General features: G+C 40.4%; 1 protein-coding gene across 4 annotated transcripts in view; it reads right to left on the reverse strand.

Moving 5' to 3' along the window:
- Window positions 1–651: 651 nt before the first annotated feature.
- Pld5 (phospholipase D family member 5) overlaps window positions 652–16,059 on the reverse strand; it is a 429,659-nt gene continuing 414,251 nt past the window's right edge. For all 4 annotated transcript variants that reach the window (XM_047521653.1, XM_047521654.1, XM_047521655.1 and 1 more), the window contains 2 exons: window positions 8,380–8,494; window positions 652–2,847 (listed from right to left, as the gene is read on the reverse strand). In XM_047521653.1, coding sequence (XP_047377609.1) covers window positions 2,591–2,847; window positions 8,380–8,494 — 372 coding nt within the window. In that variant the 3' untranslated portion in view covers window positions 652–2,590. The remainder of the gene's footprint in view (window positions 2,848–8,379; window positions 8,495–16,059) is intronic.

Here is a 16,059-nt window from a genome sequence, read left to right on the forward strand (position 1 = left end):
CTGCAGAATGAAATCTTCTCTGAGGAGACATGAACCCTTTTACGACACTCTGCACAGGGACCATTTTCCTGGATGCCACAGAAGGTCAGTGTTGCCCTGTGGGGTCAGTGTCCTTGCCTGTGTGGCTGCTGCCCTGACCACCCTGATGAGGTGGGTTGCTGTGTCAAGGACAGCTCTGTCTGGCACTGCCATTTTGATAGGAATTGGCAGAAATGGCAATGATAATTATTTCACAAAAGATGACGTTCTCTTTCCCTACCACATGCACACGAAAGGCAATGACGGTGAGGGGACCCCACGGCCCTAAGCTTAACCCTTGCCCCATGACTGTGGAGAAATACCCCAAGAGACATCTTGGGAACCAGCAAAGAAGCAGCTATATTTTTCCCTTTGAATGTCCTTTTCAAACCCAACCAGGTTGCTTTTGTTTGTCCAAGGAGACACTTGGTAGATTTGTTTGTCTTCACCTCTACTCTTTTCTTTCTTTCTTTTCAAAGTGATCACCAAAGCCGCCTTTACTCAGGTGACTGACAGGATAACTCCCAACTCAAACGAGGATTGGGGATATGCTAAATATTTTTACAGAGTCTTATGGGCTGGTCATTATTGATGAATAATATCATTTAGAATACCCCCAATCTGTCATAAAAACACAGCTCCCTTTCAGTTCTCTTAACTGGTAAAATATCTGATGAAGCAGTACTTGGAAACATTAAGAAAGGAAAGTAACATGATCACTAGGTGACCAACAGTGGTCACTTAACATTAAGAGAACCCATTAGAAAAGATTCATAGGTTCCTCCATCAGTCTTTTTTGGCATATTCAAAATCAATCTCTAGAAATGAGAAAGAATAAATGAAATTGCTTGTCCTTGTTCCAAAAACACATGTATGATATGCTGGTCCTAAAGAACAATCCCTAGTACAATGCCTAGTTTTGTGTTGATATTATTTATACCAAAGTGACCCGAGAAAATGTTCCATCAAGATGTTGACAATTCAGATCTCCACCAGGATTTCTGTGCTGCTGTGTTCTTGTTATCCACATTTGCCACTGGAAGTTGTGGATTTGTTTTCCCTTCTGGGTTCTCGGGGATGACCTTTACTGATTCTACCAGGACACCACAAAGATTATTTCAAGAAAAAGATTATATATTATAATGCTTAGCATTTATATAGGTTCTTTTGATTTCAAAACAAGTTATAAATATCTCCTACCATGACAACATTCTTGCGAGGTAGGTGAGTATCACTGTCTCTACATTAGCAATAGAAAACCAGAGGCCAGGGAGTGAAGGACTCTATTCTGAGCCACAGAGTCAGGGGCCCCACTGGACGTGGGCATCCTGGCCACTCTCTCTGGGCTCTGAAGAGACCATCCCTCTCTCTTGTGTAGCAACAGTCTCCATTAATACATGGTTATATATTGTATAGATATAAAACACCAACACACAATGACATTATAGAACAATAATCCAATATTTCTGTTTCTTAGTAAAATATGTTACGCACAGTATTTAAATTGCATTTCTCTGAAAAGCATTTGGTATATTAAATAGCAGAAGGTATATTAAATAGCTCTATAAACGTTTGCTGGCATACTCTTAACAGCATAATGATCCTAAAGAAATTAAAATCCACTGACGCAGAGAGACCTTTCCTTTATAATACCATAACTAAACAAAAATGTTGAAAAACTACTTTGTTCTCAAAATGCAGACTTAATAGCTTGCTGAATATTAGCAGGTGGCTATATCATTTTTTTTCTGAGCTTAAGAGAAAGGATACATATTGCTTGCTGTGGTTTTAAAATAAGCAATTTGGTAGGGGAAAAGAATGCAGTTGAAAGGTGAAAATTATAAAGACTGCTATTTCCATTTTGTATGCATTCTAAAGGAATTATACATTTTCAAAAGATGTTATCAAACTTGGAACTAATGTTGAGGTGAATAGAGGGACGCTATGTAATAAGGACATTTTGTGAGAAGAAAAAATGATACTAAATAAAACCTATGGTATTGGAAGACAATGAACATGGAAACAAACAAACAAACAAAAAAAGGTATTTTTCAGGGCTGTTGAAGGCTGGCATGAGATGGAATCTGTTCATTCTCAGGTCTGGATTGAACTGGGAGAGGGTTTTCAAGGATAAACACTTGATTTGCTCAGTCTCTTCCTAGGTGAAATCTTCACCTTCCTCTCCAGATCAGCAGTGCTCAGAATGGTGTGAAAGCAAAGAGCTCATCTCATGCTAAGTTTCCTAAGAACTGACCAGGTGGGTTGGCTGGAAAAGCTCTAAAACCAGACAGGAACGGGAAACAGGAATCGAAGTCTTAAAATCCATATGCAAACATAAAAACTAACTTCTAAGCCAGAATGACATTCTCTGTCAGAAGTAACAAATACAAAAGTCTTAATTTTAGTATACATGGTGCTAAGATCCGGTTAGCTAGAAGAGTACATGTCATTCAGAGAACATTTTTATAAGTGTGCTTTTTCCCCTAAAAAAAGACATATTAAATTGTTTTTCTCTCCTCAAGTCCTTTATGTATAAATACGAAATACGGAGCTGTTCTGTCTGTTCACTCCGCTATACACTCGAGGGCTCCTTCCCACTGGCGTTGTATGTGGCAGTTTTGTTGGAGGGGCGTGAGAGCTTGAACAGGCTTGAACAGTTCGGCTGTTTGGTTGGCTGTAAGGTTTTGGCGTAAGGTGAATACCAGTCCCTTTCAAATACATCTTTAAGTTGCTTAATGATGCTTCTGTTGTTCCGCACATCTGCCTGATTGATAACAAGGCCTGTGCCAGCATTCTGGGTAAAATCATTCCCTACCCAGTCAAAATTTCCTGCAGACAAACAAAGATATAAAGGTGAGGAGTTAGGATCCACTGGGGAATAGTCCCAATATAATGAAATACAGAGCAGATTCTATTTTAAAAATTATAAAATAAATACCCAGGAATAATGAGAGAGAACTTGAATTGTGCTGACAGCTCAAAAAAAAAAAAAATTCCAAGAAGTCTTACATATGGCCTATTAATATTTGCATATTATTTTGGCATTTGCTTCAGCTTCGCGCAAGTTGAAACTCAAAACAAGGAATCTGCTGTTCCTTTTTGTAAATGTTATTTCTTATTGACATTCACAAGACACGCTAAATACAGCAACATTTAAAATATATAGGAATATGCTTAAAAATCCTGTGAACAATTACTACCTTCTCAAAGAGACAACATCTAATCCATATGTACAAGCAAAATGCTGAAAAACTTTTACATTAAGGGAAAAGCTGAATCCAGAGAGGTACTGATTCCTGAGTACACAAATGCTCCCCAATTGGGATGTGCATCATTTCCTGGGTCCAATATTAGGCCCTTTGGCCCAGGAATTCAGGTGGTTGTTTTGAGAACAAGCTCCCACATGCGACTGCCTGGTGTTAACCAATGTATTTATTTTCTAGGGCTGGCTTCACAGTACCACAAACTCAGTGACTGAAACCACAAATTGCTTCTCACACAGTTCTGGAGACGTAATCAGTGTGCCAGTAAAATTGGTTCCTTCCATGGGCTGAGGGAAGGAACTGCTCCAGACCGCTCTCCTTGGCTTACAGTTAGTCCTTTTCTCCTTATGTCTCTTCATATTGTCTTTTCTCTATGAGTTTTGAGGGAACTAGTAACGCTGGAATCTACCCCAAGAGAGGGTAATAATCTCCATGCCATTCATTTGCAAGGTGGAATTCTGAAGATCAGAGGGTTGGACAATTCATAATGCCCATGTTGAGTCTTTTGTCTTTGGTATCAAATAGGGAAAGGGTTCCAGCACAACAAAGTTTGCTCCTCAGAAGGGCACAGCACTATTTTTTTTCTTCGGTCTTATTTGTTCTTCATTCAATGAATATTAATTGAGTACCCCTGGGTCACATTAGTCTAACAGGTCCTACATTAGGAGCTACTAATATAAAGGTGAAAATGGCATCCCTGCCTTCAAGAAGTCCAGGAAGGAAACACAATAGTTGTAATACAAAAACCTGTACTAGTACAAGAGAAGAATACACACGATGTCACCCATTAGGACAGAAGGAGTTTCTAACTCTGGCTAGATGGGTCAAGAAAGAAGCATTCCACTGAGTAATGAGAGATGCCTTGAAATTTAATTAAGAGAAGACAGAGCCTACCCCAAAGAGAGGATGACATCTTGTGAACAGATAAATGGTTAGGACATTGGAACATGGAGAGAAGTTAGTAATGAGCCCAGGATATAAGGGAGTCTAAGGGCACAGGGACTATCACTTATTAAGTGCCTACTATGGCAAAGCATTGTACTTGGTATTTATATCCCTTATTTCATGATTGGTAGGATTTATGTTGACTTTACAAAGGAGGAGAGGGAGGCTCAAAGGGATAAATAAATTTGCTCAATGTCCCATGACTAATCAGTGATGAACCCAGGCCTCCAGGTTCCGTGAGCTCTCTATGGTATGACACACAAGAAGTATTCTCTCTAAAAAATATTGAGCCATGTTGAGACTCACGAAAATTAGTTTATAAGTGACCACCATCCCACGTATGATCTAAACTCCTGCTTTTATTTTCCTTTTTGGTTAAGAGCTAGTTCCATAAAGGGAATGGAGAATTTTTAAATGTCAAGACTAGGCTTCCATTCCCTCAGTTACAATTCAGGTCTCACTGCAGAAATACTTGCTGAATGAAATGCTGAGCTCATGTGTCCTTGGATAACCTTGATCCAGTGCCTGTAGCCATCTGTGGGAGAGGCTGCTAGGAAAAGGAACATAGCTGCCTCTTTACAATTTCATCCTTTGGTTCCTACACTCCCCTAGGGAGTCTCCAGATATGCCAACTCCCTTTTCCATATGCACCCCATGGAATACACTTTCCTCCTTAAGTTTATGCCTCAAGGCCTAAGAATACCAAGTCCCTATATCAAATGTTATCAGTACAAACTAGGATCCCCCCTCTCTTTCCTTTCTTCTCCATCCCAGCCCATTACCTGCCATCCTAATAAACACCGTAATGATGCTCTCAATGGCTTCATGATAGACACGCTTTGGAAGAATTTTTCTGCTATAAATTAGCAAACTGTCCTACAAATATTTGGTGCATGATACTGTGTTGGGGAGACCCTCTCTGCCAATGCTGTTCCTGACCATGAGCTCTTGGACACACAGTCACGCTCAGAGGCTATTTACTATGTAAATGTTCAGTGCCAGGTGAATTCAGGTTTGCATGTCTATGCTGGAGATTGGCAGCTACTCAGGGACCCACTGGCAGACACATCACCTATTCATTTAATTAAAAAAAGCCCCTGTGGTCTTGCTCACTTTTGGAATTTGGATAATACACTAAAATCACACCCTTTTTAAAGTGTTTAAGTGCCAGGCACTCTACCAAGGGCAAAAAACACAATCTCATTTCATTATCTCATTCAGTATTCATTGTAATTCTATGAGGGGACAAACTAATTCCATTATACTGATGAGGAAATTAAGGCACAGAAAGATCAAGTAAGTTGTTCAAGTCAAGAGTAAAAAATATCAGAGCTGAGGTGTAAAGTGAAATCGAACTCTACAGCCCACACTTAACATCTTTTCCACAGGTCACCTCTGATCCTAAAGGCATCCATTCATTGTACTTCAAATTGTGCACTTCACCCTGGACCACAACCTCAGCCCAGGTTCGGGAGCATCACAGACACATCAATATTTCTGCTCCATTCATTTGCAGACCACACTCTCTGAAGGAAAAACAAGAAAGCTTTGGGGGCGGCATGAAAAGGAGGAAAAGAGGAAGGTGAAAAGATTTTGAAGTCTTATTTTGTGAATCTGGCTTTTCCCTCTAGTATAATGGGTGAAGCCAATATCCAGACTCTTTAGTGATTCCCAGATGCTTTAATTAGGTTCTTCTCAGGAAGTACAGCCCTGGGAAGCTTTTATAGGCTGGCAGAGGAATTCTTAGGCCAATGTGATGTTTTTTGACCTTCCACTTCCTGGTGGTTTGGCTAACATTCAAAAGCACATGTATAGTTCAGTATTTTTAAAAATCAAGATGCAGTTTTACCCATCCTTTTTTGAGACTGCTATTCAACTTCCAAAAATGCACACTGAGGTGCTGGTTGCCAGAACAGAAGTGTTGCCCCGAGGAACATAACGCTTAGGGTGCAAGTGGCGAGTTTGGGAGGGTGCATGAGTACCCTACCAGTAACCTACCCCCGGGCCAATCCCCTAATACTTCAAATCTCCTTCCAGACCGGTTTTCAGAGCTTGACTCAAAAATACTCTGGAGCGTTCAAATTAGAGAAATGACACGATTTGAGGATTCTTCTGTAAATCTTACAAGAACCTGATGGATCTGTGATTCCATGTAAGGGCCTGGTGTAGATTTTTCCTAGTTCCTCATTCTCATCAAGTGTCTGAGTGACAATGTAGGAGATTTCCAGACCATGCTGATAATTATTTAGGTTATCAATGGATCTTCCCTTTTGATGTTCTTTGAATATTCTTACTGTAGTAGTATGCTTCACTCTAGGGAATGAATGTTTCACTAAAATGTTGAATGCAAAATGCCTTAGATAGGGAAGCACAAGAAAGAGCAAAAAATCTATATTTGCTAAGGATCTAGACAGATCAGAGAGACAATGTTGGGAGCTATTCATATATTAGCTCACTTAATCCTCATGCCAAACCAAAGGGTGAATGTTATAATCACCATTCCACAGATAAGGAGATGGAAGCTTATATCGACCACATGACTTTCTAGTGTCACAGCTTGTATCAGTGTTGGAATGAAAATATAGGTTGTCTGATTCCCAAATACTTCACTTATCAAAAGAACACTTGAATATTACTGCAAGTTACTACTAAAGGTGCCCATAGAACCTTACTTTAAGTAAAAGTCAAAGTAAAATGTCCAGATTTGGATCTCTAAATCCCACTGTGCCTGAACTTCATCTATCCCTGGATTTCCAAATAATTGTGCCAAATTTCCTGTTTTTCAGTAGACAATTTTGGGTTTGCTTTTTATCACTTGCTTAAAAGGAATCTGATTTCATCCTATTTTTCCTAAACCGATAAACATGAGAAAATCCAAATAATCGCATTTTTGAATTGCCAAGAGGAACAAGAGGGATAAAATAATATGCTTATGTTCCAGAATAACCAGAATGATAAACATTTATGGATGTTCCAATAATCTATTTTAATAAAATGATGCTATGGCTATTAAAATTGGAAAAAGAGCATCTTCACACTGAGCCAGGAGTTAGTAAACCTCTACAGGGCCAAGGGGCTGTGAGGTCTGGATTCTAGTCCCTTCCCCCTGCACCTGCATAGTTAAGACATTTTATGTTTTACAGCCCAAGTGTTCTAATTTCTAAACTGCCGATGATAAAAGTCGCCCTATTGACAATGTTGCTGAGAATCAAATAATATAAAGTGCTTTTTAAAGTTAAGACTATACTTTTTTAATCCATCCACTGAATTTCAAAAAAAAAAAAAAAGAATTAATATGAATTCCATGTTCCTACATTCCCACAAACATATTTTTCTTTTCTGTGTTGAGAGTGCCACTTTGTGCAATATAATAGCCACACTGCTATTTTGGATTTATGTACCTACTCTGTATAGATAATTTCAACTTCTACCCATGATGTTTCCAGTGAAGGGACCACCCAGGGCTCATAGACAGCATAGAAAGTTAGAATAAACTTCATATGTTAGAAAATAATTCCACCCATATCATGGTCTATGTATCTGGAACTTTATTACCTTCATCATAATAGCTAATATTAACTGGGTTTTATGTTTGTGCCAGGTGCTCTGTGTATATTATCTCATTTAATATACTTCTTCACCCATAGAAGTAGAAACTGTCATTAGCCTTTACAGATAAGAAAAACTGGGGTTCAGAGGGTTCAAGGAAATTGTTCAAAGTTAGAGATTTAGAAAATTGCAGGGATAGGATTGTGGCCCGGAGAGTGTACGTTCTGTCACTGAACAACTACAATGATTGCCTCCCCATGACCCATGGTGGACTGGCTTGTGGTGCTTGTTCTGGTGCCAGGCATCACCTTTGTGAGTCACTTGTCTCCTTGACTATAAAACGAGGCAAGTGGGCCAGAGAACTGAAAAGCATTGATGTAAAGACATCTTCTGTGATCTCCTAGTACATGAATCAGGCCTCAGAGGAGATGACCGGTCTGAAGAGCTCTTTGCCCTCACCCTCCTGTTTCCTGAGCACCAGGGCCTCCTAGTCAGCAGCCATGGCTTCAAGGTGCTGCCCCCTCACCATGGACCATCACTGAGGTCCAGCTGGACCAGCACTTCCTGGGCGATCCCTGAGGAGCTTTCCAGCCCTGACACCTACCAATATAAGCTGCTCCATCTGTCACCATGTACTTGTTGCGATTTAATTTAGGAAAGGTGAGATTCTTTTGTTCTTTTGTTGCACAAGCATTCTCTCTTTCCAGATCAAAAAATTTCTGTAAGGAGAAAAAAAAAAAAAAAAGAAGCAGGTGAATAGAGAATGTTTTTGGTCTTGTTCAAATGCACAAAGGAGTGAATTATCCAAATGTCAACAGTAGACCTCATATTGGGTTATTAAAACCATACTCTTGTTACTTTGTATAGAGGAAGCTATTTTTATTCTCAAATTTATATAGGCAACAAGAGAGAAAATTAGCATGCTTGACTAGGTCTATAATTAACACTTTTAAGCTATAAAATTCATTCTTTCAACAGGGTGAGGGGCAGAAGGTTGTTTAATTCTCTTTGTCTTATTCACCAGGGTGCACTGGCATTTGAAGCACACCTCAGGGCTTTCTGTCAAGCATGCCAATGAACTGAATGAATATTCTTACACCTTGCATACATTATATCAACGACTAGCTGATTAGCCTGGGGATTCACAAAGGTCACAAGAGAGTTTGCCCCAAGAACAAATACTTTCCATTTACACACCTCTCCAAGCTCTTTCAGTAGGTGATCAAGCCATAACTACAAACTATGAGTCTTGACTTTCAACTTCACCATGACCCCAAAAGCCTGTTTCCACTCCAGCCAAGGCCAAAGGTGGAGAACAAGGAGAATGTGGGCTCAGAGCAGGGATGATCAAGTCTGGGTTTCCTGGGTCTGTTGAATTTGCCAAGTGTTGGAGGAAGTTATTTTGTTGTTTATTTTTTAATTTGTTCTTTTTAGAAATACATGACAGTAGAGTGTGGATAGTTTTGACTGTGACTGAGTTAATAGGACTCTGATGGTTGAGCTCACCCCCATCAAAGGTGAAGGTCTCAGGTCTCTACATTGGAAAACAATGGCATGGATCCTGTGTCTGTGTTGCTGGTGATTGAACCCAGGGCTTCAAGTGGGGTAGGCAAGTGATCTACCACTTAGCTACATTCCCAGACTCAGCCTGGAGTTCTTCTAGGATGTCTTATAGCTATGAGATCATTTGTATTAAAAGGAAAGAAGAGGCACAGAGAAAAATGACATGATACCTAGAAAAGGAGACCTCATGTATAGTTTCAAAACTGGAAGTGTTTAAATTTGGCATGGGGAAACAATGAGAGTTGGTCTTCCTAGCCTATGCTCCAGAATGAGAAATGTCCCTTCGAGGCTGATTTTTTTCTTTTGCAAAACCCTTGAGATTGATGGTGCACAGACCAAAATCTACCATCCAAGTAATGCTATTCACAACACAGAGGAATGTTCTCCCAGGGCTGTATCACCATGGTTATAGGCAATGCTACCTGGTTCACCTGATTTCCTCAGTTCCTGTCTTCCACAAAATTTGCTGGTTTGTGGAGTCATCAGACTGACTTAATATCCTGAGAATACTCCCAAGTCATAGTTGTATATCACAAAGTCACATCTGTTTTGAGAGTATCATTATTGGCTGACAACAAGCAGTCAGTTCTCACAATAGCTAGACTGTGGAACCAAAATAGATGCCCTTCAATAGATGAATGGATAAAGAAACTGTGGTATATAAATATACAATGGAATATTATTCAGTCATAAAGAAGGCTAAAATTGGGGGCCAAGATGGCGGACTAGAGGGCGGCTGCATTTCACGCTGCTCCAGGACGCAAGATTCAAAAGAGGAGATAGTGAGAGACTTGGGACCAACTCAAAGCTGCCGGGTGAGTCTCTCCTGTTGGGGAGGCGTCCCGGATGGGGCGGTAGCCCCGGAACGCAGGGAATTTGTGAAGTGGAGTTGCTCGGCGAGACGCCCCTCCCCCCGCTGGAGCGGTAAACACGGACAACTGGGATCATCATAGAGGAGGCGGCTCAGCACAGCGCTTGGACTCGAGCAGCCGCTGGGGCTCCGGGCGGCTGCCTGGGGAGGAGCTGCGTGGCGAGCGGTTTGGACCCAGAAAAACTGCTTCTGAACACCGGGGGGTTGCCCGGAGGAAGAGGAGGAGCGCGGCGGGACGCTTGGTCTAGGAGTGACTGCATCAGAGCCACGGGCGGTTGCCAGAGGAGGAGCTGCGTGGTGAACTGTTTGAACTCAGAGCGAGCGCTCCTGAGTGCCGGGAGGTTGCCCGGAGGAGGAGGAGGAGCGCGGCGGGTTGCTTGACCTGGGAGTGACTGCATCAGAGCCGCGGGCGGTTGCCGGAGGAGGAGCTGCGTGACGAGCTGTTTGAACTCGGAGCAGCTGCTCCAGAACACTGGTGGCCTGCCTGGAGGAGGAGAGTGGTGAGTCACCTGGTCTCGGAGCCACCGCTCCTGAACACCCGGGGGGCTACCCCAAGGAGGAGGAGGAGGAACAGGGCGGGTCACTTGGACTTGGAGTGACTGCCTAGGGCTACGGGTGGTTGGCGGGAGGAGGAGACCCGAAGTGAGTTGTTTGGACTCCTAGTGACTGCGTCGGAAACCGGGCGGCTGTCCGGAGGAGGAGGTGTGTGGCGGGTCTCTGGGTCTCGGGCTCCAGGTGGTGGCTCAGGGGAGGGGCTGCATAGCCAGGCGATTGGTGCAGAGCAGGGTCGCAGGAGCTAGGTGGTTTCTTGCTGGAAGAGCCGCACAGAGACATGCCTAGGGGCGGAGCGAAGTTTCCAGGGCGGCGGGCAGATTCTCTGGGAGAGGCAGCCTAAGGAGACTCGCCTGCGAAGGGTGAGGCTCCCAGGCCCAGGACGTAGGTCTGGGCCCCTGGGATCGTTGCAGAGGAAGACAGCCCAGCCCAGGTGGTAGTTGTAGATTGAGGGGAACCTCTAGGAGGGCAACTGACCAGCGAGACGTCCCCACCGAGTGACTCTTCCCAGCCGGGGGAGGTTTTCCCACAGGGACGGTTAAACCAGAGACACAGGCACAAACAGGCCTTGCCTCAGCCCGCAGTCTAGTTCCCCATTGGATGACCATTGGTCAACAAGTGGAGGCACCTCTGCCCACTAGCAGGGAATATACGCCACCTGAGGGTTACCACCCCTAGAGAGGCAGCTTCTTCGTGGAGCTCTGCATTATCAACCTCCTCCAAGACTTCAGGCTACTGAAGGATAAGAGGGGATATACTAGCAATCTTCAGGGACATTATAAGTTGATAGAGGAAATCTGCAATATCTTAATGACCCACTGATTCCTGAACAATATGAGAAAACAAGGGAAGAAAATGCCCCAAACAAATCTAGATGTTACATCAATAAAATCCAACGACAGCATGGCAGAAGAAATGACAGAAAGGGAGTTCAGAATGTACATAATTAAAATGATTAGGGAAGCAAATGATGAGATGAAAGAGCAAATGCAGGCATTGAACGATCGCACCAATCGACAGTTAACAGAGCAAATTCAGGAAGCAAAAGATCATTTCAATAAAGAGTTAGAGATATTGAAAAAAAACCAAACAGAAATCCTTGAAATGAAGGAAACAATAAACCAAATTAAGAACTCCATAGAAAGCATAACCAATAGGATAGAACATCTGGAAGACAGAACTTCAGATATTGAAGACAAAATATTTAACCTCGAAAACAAAGTTGAACAAACAGAGAAGATGGTGAGAAATCATGAACAGAATCTCCAAGAACTATGGGATATCATGAAAAGGCCAAATTTGAGAATTATTGGGATTGAGGAAGGCTTAGAGAAACAAACCAAAGGAATGAATAATCTATTTGAAGAATTAATATCAGAAAATTTCCCAAATCTGAAGAATGAAATGGAAAATCAAGTCCAAGAGGCTTATATGACTCCAAATACACAAAATTACAACAGACCCACACCAAGGCACATTATAATGAAAATACCTAACATACAAAATAAAGACAGAATTTTAAAGGCTGTGAGAGAAAAGAACCAAATTACATTCAGGGGGAAACCAATACGGATATCAGCAGATTTTTCAATCCAGACCCTAAAAGCTAGAAGGGCCTGGAACAACATTTTTCAAGCTCTGAAAGAAAATGGATGCCAACCAAGAATCTTATACCCAGCAAAACTTACCTTCAAATTTGACGATGAAATAAGATCATTCCATGATAAACAAAAGCTAAAAGAATTTACAAAAAGAAAGCCAGCATTACAGAACATTCTCAGCAAAATATTTCATGAGGAAGAGATAAAAAACAAAGAAGCAAATCAGCAAAGGGAGGAATTATCCTAAAGGAACTGTCAAATAAAGGAGGAACCAAGATGTGTCAAAAATTTTAAATATGAACCAAATGACTGGGAATACAAATCATATCTCAATAATAACCTTGAATGTTAATGGCCTGAATTCATCAATCAAAAGACATAGACTGGCAGATTGGATTAAAAAGAAAGATCCAACAATATGTTGCCTGCAAGAGACTCACCTCATAGAAAGAGATACCCATAGACTAAAGGTGAAAGGATGGGGAAAAACATACCATGCACATGGGCTCAGCAAAAAAGCTGGAGTATCCATCCTCATTTCAGATAATGTGGACTTCAAGCCAATGTTAGTTAGAAGGGATAAAGAAGGACATTTCATACTGCTTAAGGGAAGCATAAATCAGCAAGATATAACAATCATAAACATCTATGCCCCAAACAGTGGTTCATCCATGTATGTTAAACAAATCCTTCTCAATTTTAGAAACCAAATAGACCATAACACAATAATACTAGGTGATTTTAACACGACTCTCTCACCACTGGACAGATCTTCCAAACAAAAATTGAACAAAGAAACCATAGATCTCAATAACACAATCAATAATTTAGACTTAACAGACATTTATAGAATATACCATCTAACCAAGAGCGAATACACTTTCTTCTCAGCAGCACATGGATCCTTCTCTAAAATAGACCATATATTATGCCACAAAGCTAATGTCAGCAAATACAAGAAGATAGAGACACTACCTTGTATTCTATCAGATCATAATGGATTGAAGTTACAAATTAATGAAAGAGTAAAAAACAGAAACTACTCCAACACCTGGAGATTAAACAATATGCTACTATATGATGAATGGATAACAGAAGATATTAGGAAGGAAATTAAAAAATTCTTAGAGGTAAACGAGAACAAAGAAACATCATATCAAAATCTCTGGGACGCTATGAAAGCGGTACTTAGAGGAAGATTTATTTCATGGAGCGCATTTAATAAGAGAAGTAAAACTCAAAAAATAAATGACCTAACACTACAGCTCAAAGCCCTAGAAAAAGAAGAACAGACCAACACCAAAAGTAGTAGAAGACAGGAAATAGTTAAACTGAGAGCTGAAATCAACGAAATTGAAACGAAAGAAACAATACAAAAAATTGACAAAATAAATAGTTGGTTCTTCGAAAAAATAAACAAAATTGATAAACCTTTAGCCACACTAACAAAGAGAAGACGAGAGAAAACCCAAATCACTAAAATTCGGAATGAACAAGGAAATATCACAACAGACATGACTGAAATACAAAACATAATTAGAAGCTATTTTGAAAATCTATACTCCAACAAAATAGAAAATTTCGAAGACATCAACAGGTTTCTAGAGACATATGAATTGCTTAAACTGAATGAGGAGGACATACACAATTTAAATAGACCAATTTCAAGTAATGAAATAGAAGAAGTCATCAAAAGCCTTCCAACAAAGAAAAGTCCAGGACCAGATGGGTTCTCAGCCGAGTTCTACAAAACTTTTAAAGAAGAACTCATTCCAATACTTCTCAAAGTATTCCAGAAAATAGAAGAGGAGGGAACTCTCCCAAACTCATTCTATGAAGCCAATATTACCCTGATTCCTAAACCAGACAGAGACACATCTAGGAAAGAAAATTTCAGACCAATATCCTTAATGAACATCGACGCAAAAATTCTCAACAAAATTTTAGCAAATCGCATACAAAAACATATTAAAAAGATAGTGCACCATGATCAAGTGGGTTTCATCCCAGGGATGCAAGGTTGGTTCAACATCAGGAAATCAATAAATGTCATTCACCATATCAATAGACTTAAAGTCAAGAATCACATGATTATTTCGATAGATGCAGAAAAAGCATTTGATAAAATACAGCACTCCTTCATGCTCAAAACACTAGAAAAAATAGGGATAGTGGGAACATTCCTTAACATTGTCAAGGCCATCTACGCTAAACCCATGGCTAATATCATTCTAAATGGTGAAAAACTGAAAGCATTCCCTCTAAAATCTGGAACAAGGCAGGGATGCCCTCTTTCACCACTTCTATTCAATATCGTCCTTGAAACTCTAGCCAGAGCAATTAGACAGACCAAAGAAATTAAAGGGATACGAATAGGAAAAGAAGAACTCAAACTATCCCTATTTGCTGATGATATGATGGTATACTTAGAGGAACCAGGAAATTCCACCAGAAAACTTTTAGATCTCATAAGTGAATTCAGTAAAGTAGCGGGATGTAAGATCAATGCACATAAATCTAAGGCATTTTTATATATAAGCGATGAATCTTCAGAAAGAGAAATTAGGAAAACTACCCCATTCACAATAGCTTTGAAAAAAATAAAGTATTTGGGAATCAATCTCACAAAAGAGGTGAAAGACCTCTACAATGAGAACTATAGAACGCTAAAGAAAGAAATTCAAGAAAACCTTAGAAGATGGAAAGATCTCCCATGTTCTTGGATAGGAAGAATTAATATTGTCAAAATGGCCATACTACCAAAAGTGCTATACAGATTCAATGCAATTCCAATTAAAATCCCAATGATGTACCTTACAGAAATAGAGCAAGCAATTATGAAATTCATCTGGAAGAATAAAAAACCCAGAATAGCTAAAGCAATCCTTGGCAGAAAGAGTGAAGCAGTGGGTATCGCAATACCAGATCTTCAACTCTACTACAAAGCAACAGTAACAAAAACGGCATGGTATTGGTACCAAAATAGAAAGGTGGATCAATGGTACAGAATAGAGGACACGGATACAAACCCAAATAAATACAATTTTCTCATACTAGACAAAGGGGCCAAAAATATGCAATGGAGAAAAGATAGCCTCTTCAACAAATGGTGCTGGGAGAATTGGAAATCCATATGCAACAGAATGAAACTAAACCCATATCTCTCACCATGCACGAAACTAAACTCAAAATGGATCAAGGATCTCGGAATCAGACCAGAGACCTTGCATCTTATCGAAGAAAAAGTAGGTCCAGAGCTTCAACATGTCGGCTTAGGACCAGACTTCCTCAACAGGACTCCCATAGCACAAGAAATAAAAGCAAGAATTAATAACTGGGATAGATTCAAACTAAAAAGCTTTCTCTCAGCAAAGGAAACTATCAGCAATGCAAAGAAAGAGCCTACAGAGTGGGAGAAAATCTTTGCCAATCATACTTCAGATAGAGCACTAATCTCCAGAATCTATAAAGAACTCAAAAAACTCTACACCAAGAATGTAAATAATCCAACTGACAAATGGGCTAAGGAAATGAATAGACACTTCACAGAAGAAGATATACAAGCAATCAACAAACATATGGAAAAATGTTCAACATCTCTAGTAATAAGAGAAATGCAAATCAAAACCACCCTAAGATTCCATCTCACCCCAATTAGAATGGCAATTATCAAGAATACAAGCAACAACAGGTGTTG

This window comes from Sciurus carolinensis, chromosome 12 (genome assembly GCF_902686445.1).
Source record: "Sciurus carolinensis chromosome 12, mSciCar1.2, whole genome shotgun sequence".
Lineage (NCBI taxonomy): Eukaryota > Metazoa > Chordata > Mammalia > Rodentia > Sciuridae > Sciurus > Sciurus carolinensis.